The sequence below is a fragment of the Seriola dumerili genome, unplaced genomic scaffold, assembly GCF_002260705.1.
Source record: "Seriola dumerili isolate Sdu_G_001 unplaced genomic scaffold, Sdu_1.0 BDQW01000665.1, whole genome shotgun sequence".
Classification (NCBI taxonomy): Eukaryota; Metazoa; Chordata; class Actinopteri; order Carangiformes; family Carangidae; genus Seriola; species Seriola dumerili.
Window position 1 is genome coordinate 475,267 of NW_019174920.1, and position 14,774 is coordinate 490,040.

At 40.2% G+C, this 14,774-nt stretch overlaps 1 protein-coding gene across 3 annotated transcripts; it reads left to right on the plus strand.

Annotated features, from left to right (window-relative positions):
* Positions 1-288: 288 nt before the first annotated feature.
* On the plus strand, positions 289-14,138 carry LOC111236427 (core histone macro-H2A.2). Of its 3 annotated transcripts, none has more exons than XM_022765152.1 (9): positions 289-495; positions 1,971-2,143; positions 4,458-4,564; positions 6,576-6,773; positions 8,235-8,339; positions 8,570-8,669; positions 8,776-8,865; positions 12,729-12,903; positions 13,609-14,138. In XM_022765152.1, the coding sequence occupies exons 2-9, from the start codon at positions 1,972-1,974 to the stop codon at positions 13,772-13,774; spliced, it is 1,113 nt and encodes a 370-aa protein (XP_022620873.1). In that variant the 5' UTR covers positions 289-495; position 1,971; the 3' UTR covers positions 13,775-14,138. The 3 variants fall into 3 exon arrangements, with proteins under 3 accessions (XP_022620873.1, XP_022620875.1, XP_022620872.1); XM_022765151.1 differs by having other exon boundaries at positions 290-495; positions 1,966-2,143; XM_022765154.1 differs by lacking the exon at positions 6,576-6,773 and having other exon boundaries at positions 1,966-2,143.
* Positions 14,139-14,774: the final 636 nt, after the last annotated feature.

The window sequence follows — 14,774 nt, forward strand, 5'->3', positions numbered from 1 at the left end:
TTATACACAGTCTACAGTAAATCACTAAGAAACTGCCTGGAAGGCTTGAAAATCTTAAGTGAATATACATACTCTAAGGCCTTTAAGTGAGGTCATTTTAGGCTGCCATTTTGGATTAGACCTACAAAACATTATTTATTATTTTAGCTTATGTATATTTGCTTTGTCCTCAAACATCATACTATCTTTATCTGTGAGCACATCGTGTTCCTTTCAGCCAACATGTTCCCTCTTGAAGCCATGTTAAGGGGGCGTTTTCACTGAATTTTCCCTCGATTGAATTTTTCCCCTTTGCAGCATCAGTAGCACAGAGCCAGCCTCCGTCCAGACTACGTTGTTCCTGCTTGCTCTGTTGGGAAGCAAGATTACGCACAAGGACAGCAAATAAACAGAACCAAAACAAACCGCGCCGCCTTTCACAGGCGGGATTCATCTTTCTTCCGTGCAGGAGCATCTCGAGCTCGCGTTGATTCACGTCAAAGGAGGTGAAAACAGGTAGAAACTTGGGAGGGTTTTTCATTTTTCATGCCTGGGCGCATATCCGGAGTGACGGGCACCCTTTACTTTCCACGTCTGATGTGATTACACACATGCAGAGGGCTGTAGGCTACATGAAAGAAGAAGGGGCGGGCGGGGCTTGTTTAAAAATGGGTTGTTGTGGTTAATGTCTCTATTGTAGGATAACTCACAGAAGTGTGTACTGAATAATTCTGTTGAGCTAAACGCAGCCGACCTGATGTAGCTAACATTCACAAACAGCTTTACGTCTTTCTCTGATAAATTAGTGCTTATAAATGAATCCACGTCCCTGTGTACGCTAGAGTGGCCGTTTAGGCCTTCAATTTAAATAACATAAAAGTCCGCTCTAATGTCTGCGTAGCTACGTCGAGGAGGTGTTGCTCGCTTCACTGTAATCGTTGGTTCGGTACAGTAACGTTAGCCTACACGGCCCTGCACACATTCCAGCCTCTGTCCATTGGGCTCATGTGCCGAACAACACACGCACGCATCGTCTTCCTCCACTGTAACGCCAGCAGTGAGCTCCTGCGTTAATTAGTGCATACATGGAAATGAGAAGTGAGAGAAGGCCGCATCATATCACACTGTATACTGCTGGAACTTGTTTACATAAAACCTCAGGGGAAACCTTTCCTTTGACACATCAGCGTTTGGTTTTTAAGAATGAAAAAAGAAAAAAGAAAATATTTGCCTTCATTAGATTAGGTACAGACCTGATGTATGTTTTTTCCTCTCATAGTACAACACTATTCAGTTGGTATACAAACATTTTCAAACACTACTTAGCAGATATGGTATTCTGTCAAGCTCAGCTGAGGTCATTGTCACTGTTCATTCAGTGGGTCACTGAGGTTTTACATGATATGCCACAGGTTTCTCTTTACTTTATCATTCAATTACCTGTTTTGGAGTTAAACATTTGTTAGACTGAATATTTAGAAATTATCTATTTAGTAGTTGATACAAGAAAGTTGAAAAACTACTGTGAAAAAAAATTAATGAAAGTTACAAATGACTCTGTGAGAGAAACCTAATTAATTTCCTTAATTTTTCTAATTGGCAAACTCGAGGACTCGCAACACCAGCAGTGTTGACCACTCATTTGTTTGGCAGTTATACGAAGATATCAGATACATAACATATAAAGCTTCAGTTCTCCTAAATTACAAAAAGTAAGCAGTTAATTTTCATGTTATTCTTCCAGATTTAGTGGAACTACGTTCTTTCAAAGAAATAGTCCCAATGAAAACTGTCTCCATTGTATTGTGGGGATTATCCAGGTTAATAGGGGCTACGTTATGGCCAAAGTAAATTCTCAGAGACAAATATGTCATATGCTGGAAAAATAAAAACCAAACTAGAACTCTCTGCGTGGACTGATGAGTATGTAGTTGTGTGCAGTTAGGTCTGTTATTTACTTGCTTTGGTTGTACTCCCTGTGTCCAGAGCAGGATGTCAGCCAGAGGAGGAAAGAAGAAGGCCACAAAGCTATCCCGTTCAGCCAGGGCAGGTGTCATCTTCCCTGTGGGGAGGATGATGAGGTACCTGCGCACTGGCACGCACAAATACCGCATTGGCATGGGGGCGCCTGTCTACATGGCAGCTGTCATCGAGTACCTGGCAGGTAGGGTATGAGATGAAATTGGGTTCATATTCCTTAACAATAAAACTAGGATTTGAATGGTTGAAAGTGTAAACTATGGTTTTAAAACTCAAAAGTAAGATTCAAACATAAGATTTGAATGTCTGAAATAGGGCTGCACAATTAATCGAAATATAATCAAAATCGCAATATGGCCAAGTGCAAAAATCCAAATCACAGGAGATGGACTTTTTTTATAGAGGTAAAATGTGTAGTGGATTGTTAGCACCATATGTGTCAAAAATCACATCATCATCATTTAAAAATTTTTTTAATTGAAAGTTAAATGAAAATACGACCATTCCAACTGAAATCTCAACGTTTGGCAAAATAATCGCAATATAAATTTATTGTATATATCGCAGTTTTAGTCTCTTCACTCTTTTCATTGTTACAATTTCCTATCTTCAAAGTTTTGAAATTTGCTTTCCGGACATTTAATACACTCAGAGTTTGACTTCTCAACTCTTGATAGAGTTTCCAAGAAAGTGTTACAAGAAAATAAATGTCTAATACCCTGTAGGTGGTGAACTACTCCGAACCAACTACCTGCTGTAGCAATTTTCAAATCTGACATGAGAATTCCGTAGCTCTGTTCTTATTTCATTTTGTTGATTTGATCAACACAACTTTCATGACAGAGCCACATCGATGCTCAATTTTGATTTCATTTAAATTATATAAAAAATGATATCTCATACTATTTTTGTTTTGGCTCTTGAACTTATGTAAAGATCTTTCACTAGGACATCAGAGCTCAACTGAGAGCCTGCAGCGTTATGCTGATACAGACTGTGACATGCCGTACATACTATTGACCCTTGGAATCCAAGGTCTCCTGTAGCCATTGTTCAGAGAGCTGGATATGTGCCGCCACTCAGCCTTGCTGCTAATTTGTCCTAGTGGCCATGTGCAGCATTGAAATGAAAAAAATCCCTGTGGCCCAAAAACACTTTCCCCAGAGACCACAATTGTAAAAGAGACATCACTGAAATTGTTGACGAGACTGTAATCAAGATAAGTTTTTATTCTTTATATTATACAATTGTAAGTGGCATTTTAGAGTAATTTGCCATGATACATCCATGTCAGCAACATGTCTCATTCCAGATATACACTTCCCACCCATGTTGTTTTGATTGATGTTCATTGTGACCACTGGTTTAAACAGATCATGGTTACATTACTGGCTTATGGTCTTAGAAGCCCTGAGATTAGTTGAGCGTCCAGTAGCCCCCACTGGTCTGGTCTTTTGGTGCTACCTGTTTTTTGCAGTTTCAGATCTATTCCTCTGTTATAATCCCAGAAAACAAAACTGAAAGACCAGAGCCCAGTCTCTGAAAAGGGAGTGTGGGATATGTGATAAGAGTGAATTCAATGTCTGAAAGCAGAGTGTTGAATGTCTGCAAAACAAGTTTCATTACTTGAAAGCAGAGAATTGTAACATTGAAGAGTGAAGCAATTATTTCAGACATTTAAATCTTGTTGTCAAATGTTTGAATCCTATTTTGAGTCTTTAAATGTTTACTTTCCACCCTAGTTTTAATGTTATGGAATATGAACCCAATTTCATCTAATAGTAGGGTGGCATCACATAATTCAAGCTTAATATACACCAGCTTCAATGACTGTAACAGCATATTTCTGTATGGATATAATTCTCGCGGTAAGCATATCTACACATGCTCACTGCACTGGTGTGTATGTAAATGATGTGTTATATGTAAATGTACTTGAATGAACTGAATTTGTGGAAGGGTTAGGGTCATATATGTCCTGAAGTTACCTATTAACTATTAGTAGTAGTAAATCATTTCATATATCACACACATTTTTTAAACATTTTAATTAATGTGTTTATGATAAATATTATCTGGTGTATTAATCCCTGATTGCATTAAGTTTAATATCCCTCACTAGTAACATTTTTATATTTTTGTGTTAATACAGACTGTACATTATTTAACAACCTTACCAACTCATTTCTAATACCTTCTAATACCTTAGAGCATCTACACAACATTATAATCATAAATTATACACATTATAACACTATGTTCATGTTAGCACAGATCTGATTTTTAGGAAGTTTTGTGGTCCATAAAGCCAATAACACAAAGAGGATCACAAAAACTAAACATTTCTGTCAAATTGCTTTGTCTATGTACCTTTCACTGCTACAGCAATCCAGTTTTCTCACAGGAAAGTTTGGTCTAATCTTATTGACTGTTGTATTATAGCAGAACACACATTGCATGTTTGATGGGTTTCCACACAGTGTTTTTTTTCCTCTAAGCTGAGATCTTGGAGTTGGCAGGAAATGCAGCACGGGACAACAAGAAAGGCAGAATAACTCCCAGGCATATCAAACTGGCTGTGGCCAATGACGAGGAGCTCAACCAGGTAAACACAGTGCTCTACATGCAGACCCCACACCTCAGACTTAATCACAGTGTGTTTTTGCATAAGAGTTGATCATCCCATCCCTGTTTACTAACATAATGTAAGCTGATGCCATTACCAAGAACAGATCAGTGTCAAACAGTTCATTGTCATTTTTACAGTAAACAATAGCTTCTTGAAGTCAAAGACAGTTCAGAATATGTTTTCACCACTCGTATGTAATGAAGCTTAAAGGACCAGTGTGTATGGATCAAGTATAATATTCATAATTAGGTTTTCCTCAATGTATGAAAAAAATATTGTATCTTCAGTTGGAATGAGCCCTTCATATTTGGATAAGGAGTAAGCCCTCTTCCACTGGACCTGCAGTTAGGGGTGTGACAACCCTGACATAGTCCAAAACCTTGATACAAACGTCCACAATCTAATGTTGCAATACCAGAAGACAGAACCTTTCTCATTAATGTTTCTGTTTCATGTTGTAGGGTCCTAAAGTCGGTGCAGAGTGCAGCCTTAACCCAACACCTGTTTCTTACTTTTTATGCACAAAGCTCACACCAACTCCTCTGAAAGATAAACAGTTTACAACTGAACGTGGGACAGAAAAACTGAACATGGGACAGAAAAATATTTCATCATAAAGCCTAAAGCAGCTTTGTCAGTGATTACAGCCTCCAGTCTTCTTGGGACTGATGCTGCAACTTTTATACACCTGGGTTTTTGGATTTTCAGCCATTCTTTTCTGCAGATCCTCTCAGGCTCACAGACATATTCAGGTCTCTCTAGATGTTGGATTAGGTTCAATTAGGTTCAAGTCAGGGCTCTGACTGGTCCACTCAAGGACATAAACCGCACCTCTGTGTTGTCTTGGCTGTGAGTTTCAGGTCATTGTCCTGTTGGAAGGTGAACCTTCAGCCCAGTCTGAGGTCCTGAGCTCTGGACCAAGATTCTCTAAACCAAGTATATCTCTATACTTTGCTCTGTTCAGCTTTCCCTCAACCCTGACCAGTCTCTCTGTCCCTGCTGCTGAAAAACACCCCCATAGCATCACTGCATGATGCTACCTCCACCATGCTTCACCGTTGGGATGGTGTTGGGCAGGTGATGAGCGGTGCCTGGTTTCCTCCAGACCTGACTCTTAGAACTGAGGCCAAACAGTTCAGTCTTGATTTTATCACACCAGAGAATCTGGTTTTTCACAGTTTGAATCTTATAAGTGCTTTTCTACAAACTCCAAGCAGCTTTCATGTCTCTTTTACTGAAGAGAGGCTTCCTCTTTGCTGGTTTCAATCCACAAACTCCGGTCTCTGTAGCAGCAGCAGCAGCAGCAGCAGCAGCAGCTGTTTTCAATGAAAAGGTTCAGTGATAAACCTACTGTACACTACAGGTCCAGCAGACAGACACAGTAAGAGACTAGCTGGTGAATATAGTGGAGCATTTAGCAGATAAACAGCCAGATATTGTTGATGGAGACCAAAACAGACCTAAAACCAAAGTGAAAATTGAATTTACATTCAACACTGAAAATGAATGCTAATATTGCTCTGTGTCTGATGGATATGTAAATAGGAAACTGTTACTGTTACTGACATATTCCCCATATTAACTTTATAGGATGATAATACTATACGTACTCTGCCCCCATGTGTCCAAAAATATATTTATGCAGCTTTAACTTCTGAGCTTTTTCACTGAAAACAGCTGCTGCTGCTGACAGAGGAGTTTGTGGACCGTAAAACCAAACAGTGAGCAGAAACAGGTAGAGCAGAGGGGAACTGTAGAACTCCAAACAACACCTTTCACATTGTACACAGTAATTTGATCCATTGTTAATATAAACATATGGATAAGGGTGGCTTGAAATAGTTTGTTTGGTAACTGATAAGACAGTGTCCCCACACAGGAAGTGACTTAACTTTCTAATGAATGTAATGGTGCGTCCATAACAAATGATGTTTGAGTATTAGGTAATAGTTATAATATTGAATTATTCTGAAATTTTCTCCATCAGCTTCTGCGGGGGGTGACCATATCAAATGGAGGTGTTCTGCCTCGGATCCACCCAGAGCTGCTCTCAAAGAAGAGGGGAAGCCGGGTGAAAGTGGACAGCCAGTCGTCAATACCCGAAAAGCAGGAAGAGCGCTCAAAGAACAAGAAACCTGTCAAATCCTTCAAGAAGGTTAAAGGCAAACGAGGCCGAAAGCCAAAGGTCAGTCAACTTAACACAACAGACAGGGAGATTTTTTTCACATGTTGTTATGTTGCAGCCTCATGCTAAAATAAAAATCTCTCATCAGTCTACACTCAATCCCAAATGTATTCAAGTAAAAGTGAAATATCACATTGTCTTAAGTATTCAGATGCTTTTAGCTCATGTTCCTCCATTTCTCTTGATCATCTCTACACCTTGACTGGAGTCCACCTGTGGTAAAGTCAGCTGAAGACACACACCTGTCTATATCAGGTCTCACAGCTGACGATGCAGATCAGAGCCGAAACCATGAGGAGGGGAGAGGAAGGAACAGCTGCAGAGCTCAGAGACAGGGTTGTGTTGAGGCTCAAAAACATTTATGCTGCATTGAAGGTTCCTGAGAAGAACAGTGGTCTCCATCATTCTGACATGAAGAAGTCTGGAACAACCAGGACTCTTCTAGACCTGTACCTGGACTAACTTAGACATCAGGGATAAGAGAGGAGACCAAGAAGCTGACGGTCACTCTGGGCTCCAGAAAAACTTCCAGAAAGACAACCATCACTGCAACTGTCCACTGATCTGAGCTTCATGTCAGAGTGTCCAGACTAATCCTAGCCTCTCCTCAGTAAAAGACACATGACAAAAACACTTGCAAAACAAGATTCTCTGGTCTGATGAAACCGATATTCAACTGTTTGGTCTCAATTCTAAGCATCATGTCTGGAAGACCAGGCAACGAGCAACGGTGAAGCATGGTGGGGGGTGTTTTTCAGAGGCAGAGACAGGGAGATTGGTCAGGGTTGAGGTGAAGCTGAGCAGAGTACATAGATATACTTAATAAAAACCTGCTCCAGAGCTCAGGACCTCAGACAGGGCTGAAGGTTCACCTTATGGACAGCTGGGAATGTCCTTGAGTGTCTCAGCCAGAACATATCTGCAGAGACCTGAAAATGTCTGTCCACTGATGTCCCCATCCAACCAGACAGAGCCTGAGAGGATCTGCAGAGAATAACGGCAGAAAATCCCCAAACCCAGGTGCAAAGGTTGTAGCGTCAGACCCAAGAAGACTGGAAGCTGTAATCACTGACAAAGCTACTTCAACAAAGTCCTGAGGAAAGCATCTGAAAGAATATTTTGTCAAATTGCATGTGTCCAGGGTCAAGAATGAACTTTCATGTTGAACATATTCAACCCTTTTTATAGTAAATATAAGATATTCAAAATATAAATAATTTTTTAAAAACATTTCATATGTACAATAAAGTTAGAAAAGTCAGTAAATCATGAAATATCAGATCAAGGAATAGGTGTACAAACAACAAGTATTGGATGCCACCTTTGGAATCTAGACACTTCTTGATCTCAGTGTTACAGACATATTTCAGTTGGCACCCAAGTACTGAGGTTTGTTTAAGCTGTAAATCATATTACAATGTGTGGCTCAAATCATCTTTTTTTTTTCTTCATATGGCAAAGAGCGTAGACAACGACAAAGAGTCTGTACCAAACTCCACAGTTGAAGACGGTCCTGGAGATGGATTCACCATCCTGTCAGCAAAGAGCCTGTTCCTTGGACAAAAGGTAACGTACATGGATTAGACTCACTGAAGACCAGCACTAATGTTTTGTGACAAGTAATAACCCATTAGAACTAGTTTACCTTTAGGTCTTCCATATAGCAGTGTAAATATATAATGATATTTGGTAAGGCCAACCCATACATCAGTGTTATCTACAACATTTATCATGTACACAGAAGAAGAAAACAGCAGCTGTTTTCTCACACTGTGCTGATGACTGTGAATCCACAGCTTTCCCTAACAGAGAGTGAAATCAGCAAAATTGGAACAATCAAGGTGGAAGGGATAATTAACCCAACAAATGCAGAGATGGACCTGAAAGACGGAGTGGGTGAGGAGGACACGTTCATGTGTATTTTACTTCTTATGAACAAGTTTTCACAATTCCCTATGCCCATCCAGTCTTGTGCTCAGCTGCTGCTGTCCTCTATGTTTAGGCAATGCTCTGGAGAAAGCTGGAGGCCGAGAGTTCCTGGAGGGAGTTAAGGAGCTGCGGAAAGCACAGGGGCCTTTGGAGGTAGCATCAGGTACAGACTGTCCTGGGACAGAACCTTCATACATGGAAAAGTATCAGCTGTGCTGTATGAGGTTCGTTTTTTAATGAAGAGCTATAGTGCCCTCAGAAAATACTCAGACCCTTTCACTTTTTGCACACTTAATTGTATTGTAGATTAAATTTTAAATGGATAAAATTGCCAATAGTCTACCCTCAATAACTTATAATAACACAGTGAAAACAAATTTTCTTTTTGCAAATTTATTAAAAATCAAAAACTGAATTTTCTCATTTAATACATCCTTTTTGCTTTAATTTTTCTCAAGATATGTGTAGCAAATTGAATTCATTGGACACAGTTTGGAAAGGCACACACACGTGTGTATATAAGGTCCCACGGTTGACACTGCGAGTTGGGACAGTTATTACATTACAGGCCAGCAAAGCTTCTGCAGCCCACACATTGTACCTGCCATCCCTGCTTCTGCCACTCACTTACCAGGTCCTCCTATTTGGCCCTTTCCCCTCATGGGCCTCCTCTATCCAGTCTTCCCAGGGAATAGTCAGCTGCAGCAGGACCTCTTGCCTTGATGTCTCTGACATCAGGACTATGTCTGGCCTTAGTGAGGTCACTGCAGTGGTTTCTGGAAACTTCAGCTGTTTCCCTAGGTCGGCTTTCGGCTGCCAATCTTGTGCTGTTATGAGCAGCCGACCCACTGGCATTCTCGCTCAATCAAGTTCTTGGAGTGTCCAACTTCCACTGATCCAATCAGAACACTGTGTCAGAACACCCAATCAAAGTCATGATTCCGCCTGGCCTACTGCCTCCCGGGCCTCCACTGTCCTCATTTCAGTGCCGGCCTTGGAGAATAGTTTGTTCTTCTAGCTGTACAAGGCAATACTGCTCAGGCCTCATGGCAGGCCCAACCATTTATTTATTTATTAAATGGCCAACCTTTCTTTTGTAGTCCTTCACAGTTATCAGTGGGACCTCACAGACCAGTAGGGACCAAAGAAGATTAGAAAGAAGGCAAAACCACGCCATGAAGTCCAAGGGACTGGGCTCAATAATTGTGAATAAGAAAAAGTTTAAAACACCAGGACTCTTCCTAGAGTTACGTAGCTCTCTGGCCAAACTGAGTAACCAGGTAAGAACGGCTGTAAGACCTCTGCAGATATGGAAGAACCTGCCAGAAGGATGATTATCTCAGCAGCCAGCAGTACTCCATCAATCAGGTCTTTGTGGTAAGTGGAGAGACAGAGACCACCTTGAGTAACAGTCCAGTGGCCTAAATGGCATTTAAAAGAGTGTGGGGAGTATGAAGAAAAAATGTTTTGGTCTGATGAGACAAAAACTGAACTCTTTGGGCAGACCTCCAACATCACCTGGCTAAAACCACCTCTGCAGTGAAGCCTCGTGTTGTCACGCAGCATCATGCAGGGACAGGGAGAATGGTCAGAGCTGAGGGAAGGATTGTAGTTGGAGTGTATACAACCTGGAACTAGGGCAACAGTTCACCTTCAAACATGACAGTGACCTGAAGCATCCAGACAAGACAACGCTGGAGTGGCTTTGTGACAAGTCTCTGACTGTCCTTGATTGGCCCAGCCAAAAACCCAGACTTAAACCTCAAGGAACATCTGTGGAGAGACCTGAAGATGGCGGTTCACAGACGCTTCCCATACAATCCGATGGAGCACAAGAGGATCTGCCAGGAAGAATAGGATGAGCTGCCCAGATCCAGGTGCACAAAGCTTGTAAAGACTACCCAAGAAAACTCAAAGGGGGTTCTACAAAGTATTGAATTAAGAGTCTGAATACTTTGTAGATGAGATTTCACTTTTTGATTTAAAAAAAATTCTTAAAACATGATTTCACTTTGTCATCATGGGTTTAGATTGACGGGCAAAATGGCAGTTTTATAAGTACAGTCAAAGCTACAACACAATAAAGTGTGCAAAAGTTAAGTGGTCTGAATACTTTCTGAAGCCACTGCATGTACAGCTACAGGGATTTTCAGGCAGACTTGAGTTGGGTTACCTGAACTAGCTCACTGAACTCCTCACCTGCTCTGAAACAGGTGAACCTCAGAGGATCAGATCAAAACCTGTCAACAGCCAAACTACTGACCAATCAAATCACTGGAAAAACGGATTCATCATTCCTATAGGATCCTGACAGGGACAAAAGAGTTTACAATAAAGTGATCAATAATAAAGATCATTACATGTTTGTATAGATCAGTGGATGGTTTTGCTGTTTGAGTCTTTCCATGTGTCCATTCTGGTTTTAAAACAGTGCCACACTAAAAGAGTTTATCACACTAAGTTATATAATAACTATATATAGCTTCATTTGAATTGAACACAGATTATTTAATCTGACAGGATTCCTGACAGTGATGATGCTTTTATTCTTCATCACTGCAGCTCAGAATAACATGAGGAGACTAAAAACTAAACCCACAATGATCCACACACATTTCAATATTTCCATCATTATAAATTAACATTTCAGTCAGATTGACTCATCAGACATCAATTCACTATCATTTACAGTATATGCTTGCCTGACTTTTTTTTCCTATTCTAGTTTGTTTACATTTCACCTTGTTGAATATCACTTTTGGATGTCACTATAACTGAAATTACCTGCAGGTGTCAGTGTTTCCTCTCATATCATATCACAGTGTTGCTTATAATGAACAACTCCACCTCCAGACAGGTAAACTGAACCAGTTGATAACCAGCTTTCTAGATTGCCAATGTTAGGTTCAATTAAACTAGATAGAAGAGATATCCTGGATATGTTGAACTTGCTTCGTAGTACAGGCCTCTGCTGTCAGAAATCAGCAAACAAAAACAGAATGAATGTGGTGGTGTTAGTAGTATTAGAGGACCAAAAAAAAGAAAAAACTGTACAACTGTAAATTGACCTCTGTAAAGTGGCAGCCATGATGAACATCACACAAAATCAGTGAACACAATATGAATTCTACATACAATCTTATTTATTATGATATATAGTTTTTTTAAATTTCAATTGATTTGATACTATTTAAACTCCTAGTAGATATTAATGAATGTATTACATTCTTAATTCAGACCAGTGTTTTCCTGTGTAAAGAAAGAAGGCAAAAGCAGAACCAAAAGCATTATAACTTAAGAAACTGATGGCAGATCAGCGACTGACCCCACACCTCTAATAGGAGGGTTGGAGGAGAAATGTCTTGAGAAGCTCTAGGACCTGCAGGAGGAACACAAAACAAATTTTTATTCAAGTTTTTTATCATTGAAATTCATGTTTAAGGCTATACTTGTAGGTATCAGTAGGGATATCAGTATTAAACAGGCCCCGTGCTAAATTATTAAAGACTGTAGCATTGATAAGCTAAGAAAATAGATTGCCTCATTGTTTCAACATAAAAGTTATCATGCACATTTTTATCTCACCACCTCAGTTTCTGATTAAGACATTTGTCTAAGATTCATTTTTGCAACTCTCAATCCAGACTAGATCTCTCTCTCTCTGAGCCTGTGTGTCAGGGGCAGGGCGGTGGTTAGACTCTATCTAATACAGTTGTGAACAGAAGAAAAGAAGGAGAGGGTATGTGCATTCACAGACAGTGTGACAGGAAATATCAAGGGTTGACTTAGCAGGGGGCGGGAAGGCCTCCCAGACTTAATCCATTAGCAAGGGTAAGTGTATTGTAAGGCAGTGATGAGATCAAGATGAGAAGGGAAGTGGACACTGCATTCAGACAGACCGTTGTCAAGTCTTTACTATGTCTTCCTCAGTAATAACACAAACGAATTAAATAGGATGTAATATCTGTATGGTTTGCATCTAAGGGTTACAGTGTCAAGCTTGTGTTTGTGTCTTTGGCCCCGCAGTGGCAGTGAGCCAAGCCAGTGGAATGGCAGCGCGCTTCATTATCCACTGTAACATCCCTCAGTGGGGTTCTGAGAAGTGTGAAGATCAGCTAGAGAAGACGGTGAAGAACTGTCTCTCAGCAGCAGAGGAGAAGAAGCTCAAGTCTGTAGCTTTCCCTTCACTTCCTGCTGGACGGTGAGCTCACCTCAAACCCTCTATGTGTCAACCAGTAGAGCCGCTCATGTGTTTTCCCAGTCAGGTTTACAAGCAAGTCAGCAGAAATAATCTACTGCTGACATGAAATTAGAATCTGTTTGATGGAAACTCTACACTTTGAAATGATGCTTTTGGTCTTTGAAATGCCTGTGCATTGGTATAAATTACCCAGCAGGGACTTTTGCTGCAGTGCAACATGACGACATCCAGCAAGGTACTATGTTGGTAGGTCACATACATGCGAGTTCACATTTATGGTAGAACACTGTGTTCCCACTTTTTTAAAAAGATAGAACTGATACTGCTTTGATAACTTCAGATTATTATAAACTGCTGTGTGGTGTCTCATGGATCTGCTAGTCCAGTGGGACTTGATGGATCCGGGACTTTCAGTCTGAATGCCCAGTGATCCCTCCAAACACATATGTAAATCTGATCATGTGGACACCCCCAGAGACTGATCAGTATCATTATCTGCGCAATCTTGAAATTTACAGTATTCTGATGACTCTAAAAATGTGAAAATCATTTGTGTTTAACGGCAGTAATGAGTAATATAATTGCAGTGGCAGGTTGCAGCTTTTTTTCAGCTGTACTGTGACAGTGTGCTGTGTTCACTGCTGTTCCTGTCCATCACTTTCTACATTTCACACAGTCATTTAACAACTTGAATCTCTCTCACAGGAACGGATTCCCAAAGCAAACAGCTGCCCAGCTCATCCTCAAGGCAATCTCCAACCATTTTGTGTCATCCACCAGCTCCTCTTTGAAAAACATTTACTTTGTTCTGTTTGATAGTGAGAGCATTGGAATATACCTTCAGGAAATGGCAAAGCTGGACCCCAAATGAGGATTCTTGTTTTAGGGTTTGTTTTTCTAAGTGTTGTTTGTTGCTGATGGTGTAGATAGGCGATATGACAGTAGGGGTTTTGGTTATGTCTTGGTTAACGAGGAAAAAAACAATATTTGTGAGTGGAGTGCTGTTCACATTTCTGTTCCACTGTCCCTTCAAGAGATTGCATTCTTTATAGATTACATATTTCAAATCTGTAAAGTTTGCCATTATGGTTGTTTGTTTCATTGATGTTTTTACATTCCATGTACAAATATAACAGTTTTTTTCCGGCCTCTGTAGTTTCTGATACAATTAGTTTACTAAAAAACTGTGGTTCTCATTCTGCTTTGAAATAAAAACTCAGATGTTTTACACCAGAGATCTGCTCAAACTTTCAACACTTGTTTGTTGTAGTACAGTGAAAATTATATAATTGATTGGAATAGGAGCATTTAATAGCAGACATTTGTAATTATGCCATAAACACAAAACATCCTAAGACTAAAAGGAGCCCCAAAACCAACCAATGAAGTTAGGAGCAAGTCTTAAATAAATCATAATTCATAATCATAAGTCATATTAAACCACTAATTAAACTCATTAATTCTTAGCCTTTTAACTCAGGTATGAGAATAAACTCTACACGGTGTATTTGCGGGTACTTGTGTGCGTGTGTTGATGTGTGGTTCTTTGTATGTGTGTACATGTCTGGGTGAGGTGTGTGAGGACAACTTTGGTTAAAAACCATTATTGTGAGGTAATTTTGGGTGGTCCTGACAACTTCAAAGGGCTGTTTGAAGGTTAAAAATCCATCACCATCATATGGATATTAACTGTGTTTGTGTCTCAACCTGGTAACACAAGCTTTTTGGAGGCTCTATGGTAGACAGCCCTACTACCACACACAACAATACTTGCACGCACATTGACAGAGACCGAAGTAATGCTAAAGTAGCTCAAGCAATGGCTGAAGATTAGAAGCAGAAATTGTAAGCTGGAGGTTGAATGGTATGAA

Coding starts and splice junctions, on each gene's coding strand:
- LOC111236427 (XM_022765152.1), top strand. CDS start 1,972: ATGTCAGCCAGAGGAGGAAAGAAGAAGGCCACAAAGCTATCCCGTTCA. Junction 8,866..12,728: donor GCCTTTGGAGGTAGCATCAG/GTACAGACTGTC, acceptor TTGGCCCCGCAG/TGGCAGTGAGCCAAGCCAGT. Junction 12,904..13,608: donor CCTTCACTTCCTGCTGGACG/GTGAGCTCACCT, acceptor TCTCTCTCACAG/GAACGGATTCCCAAAGCAAA.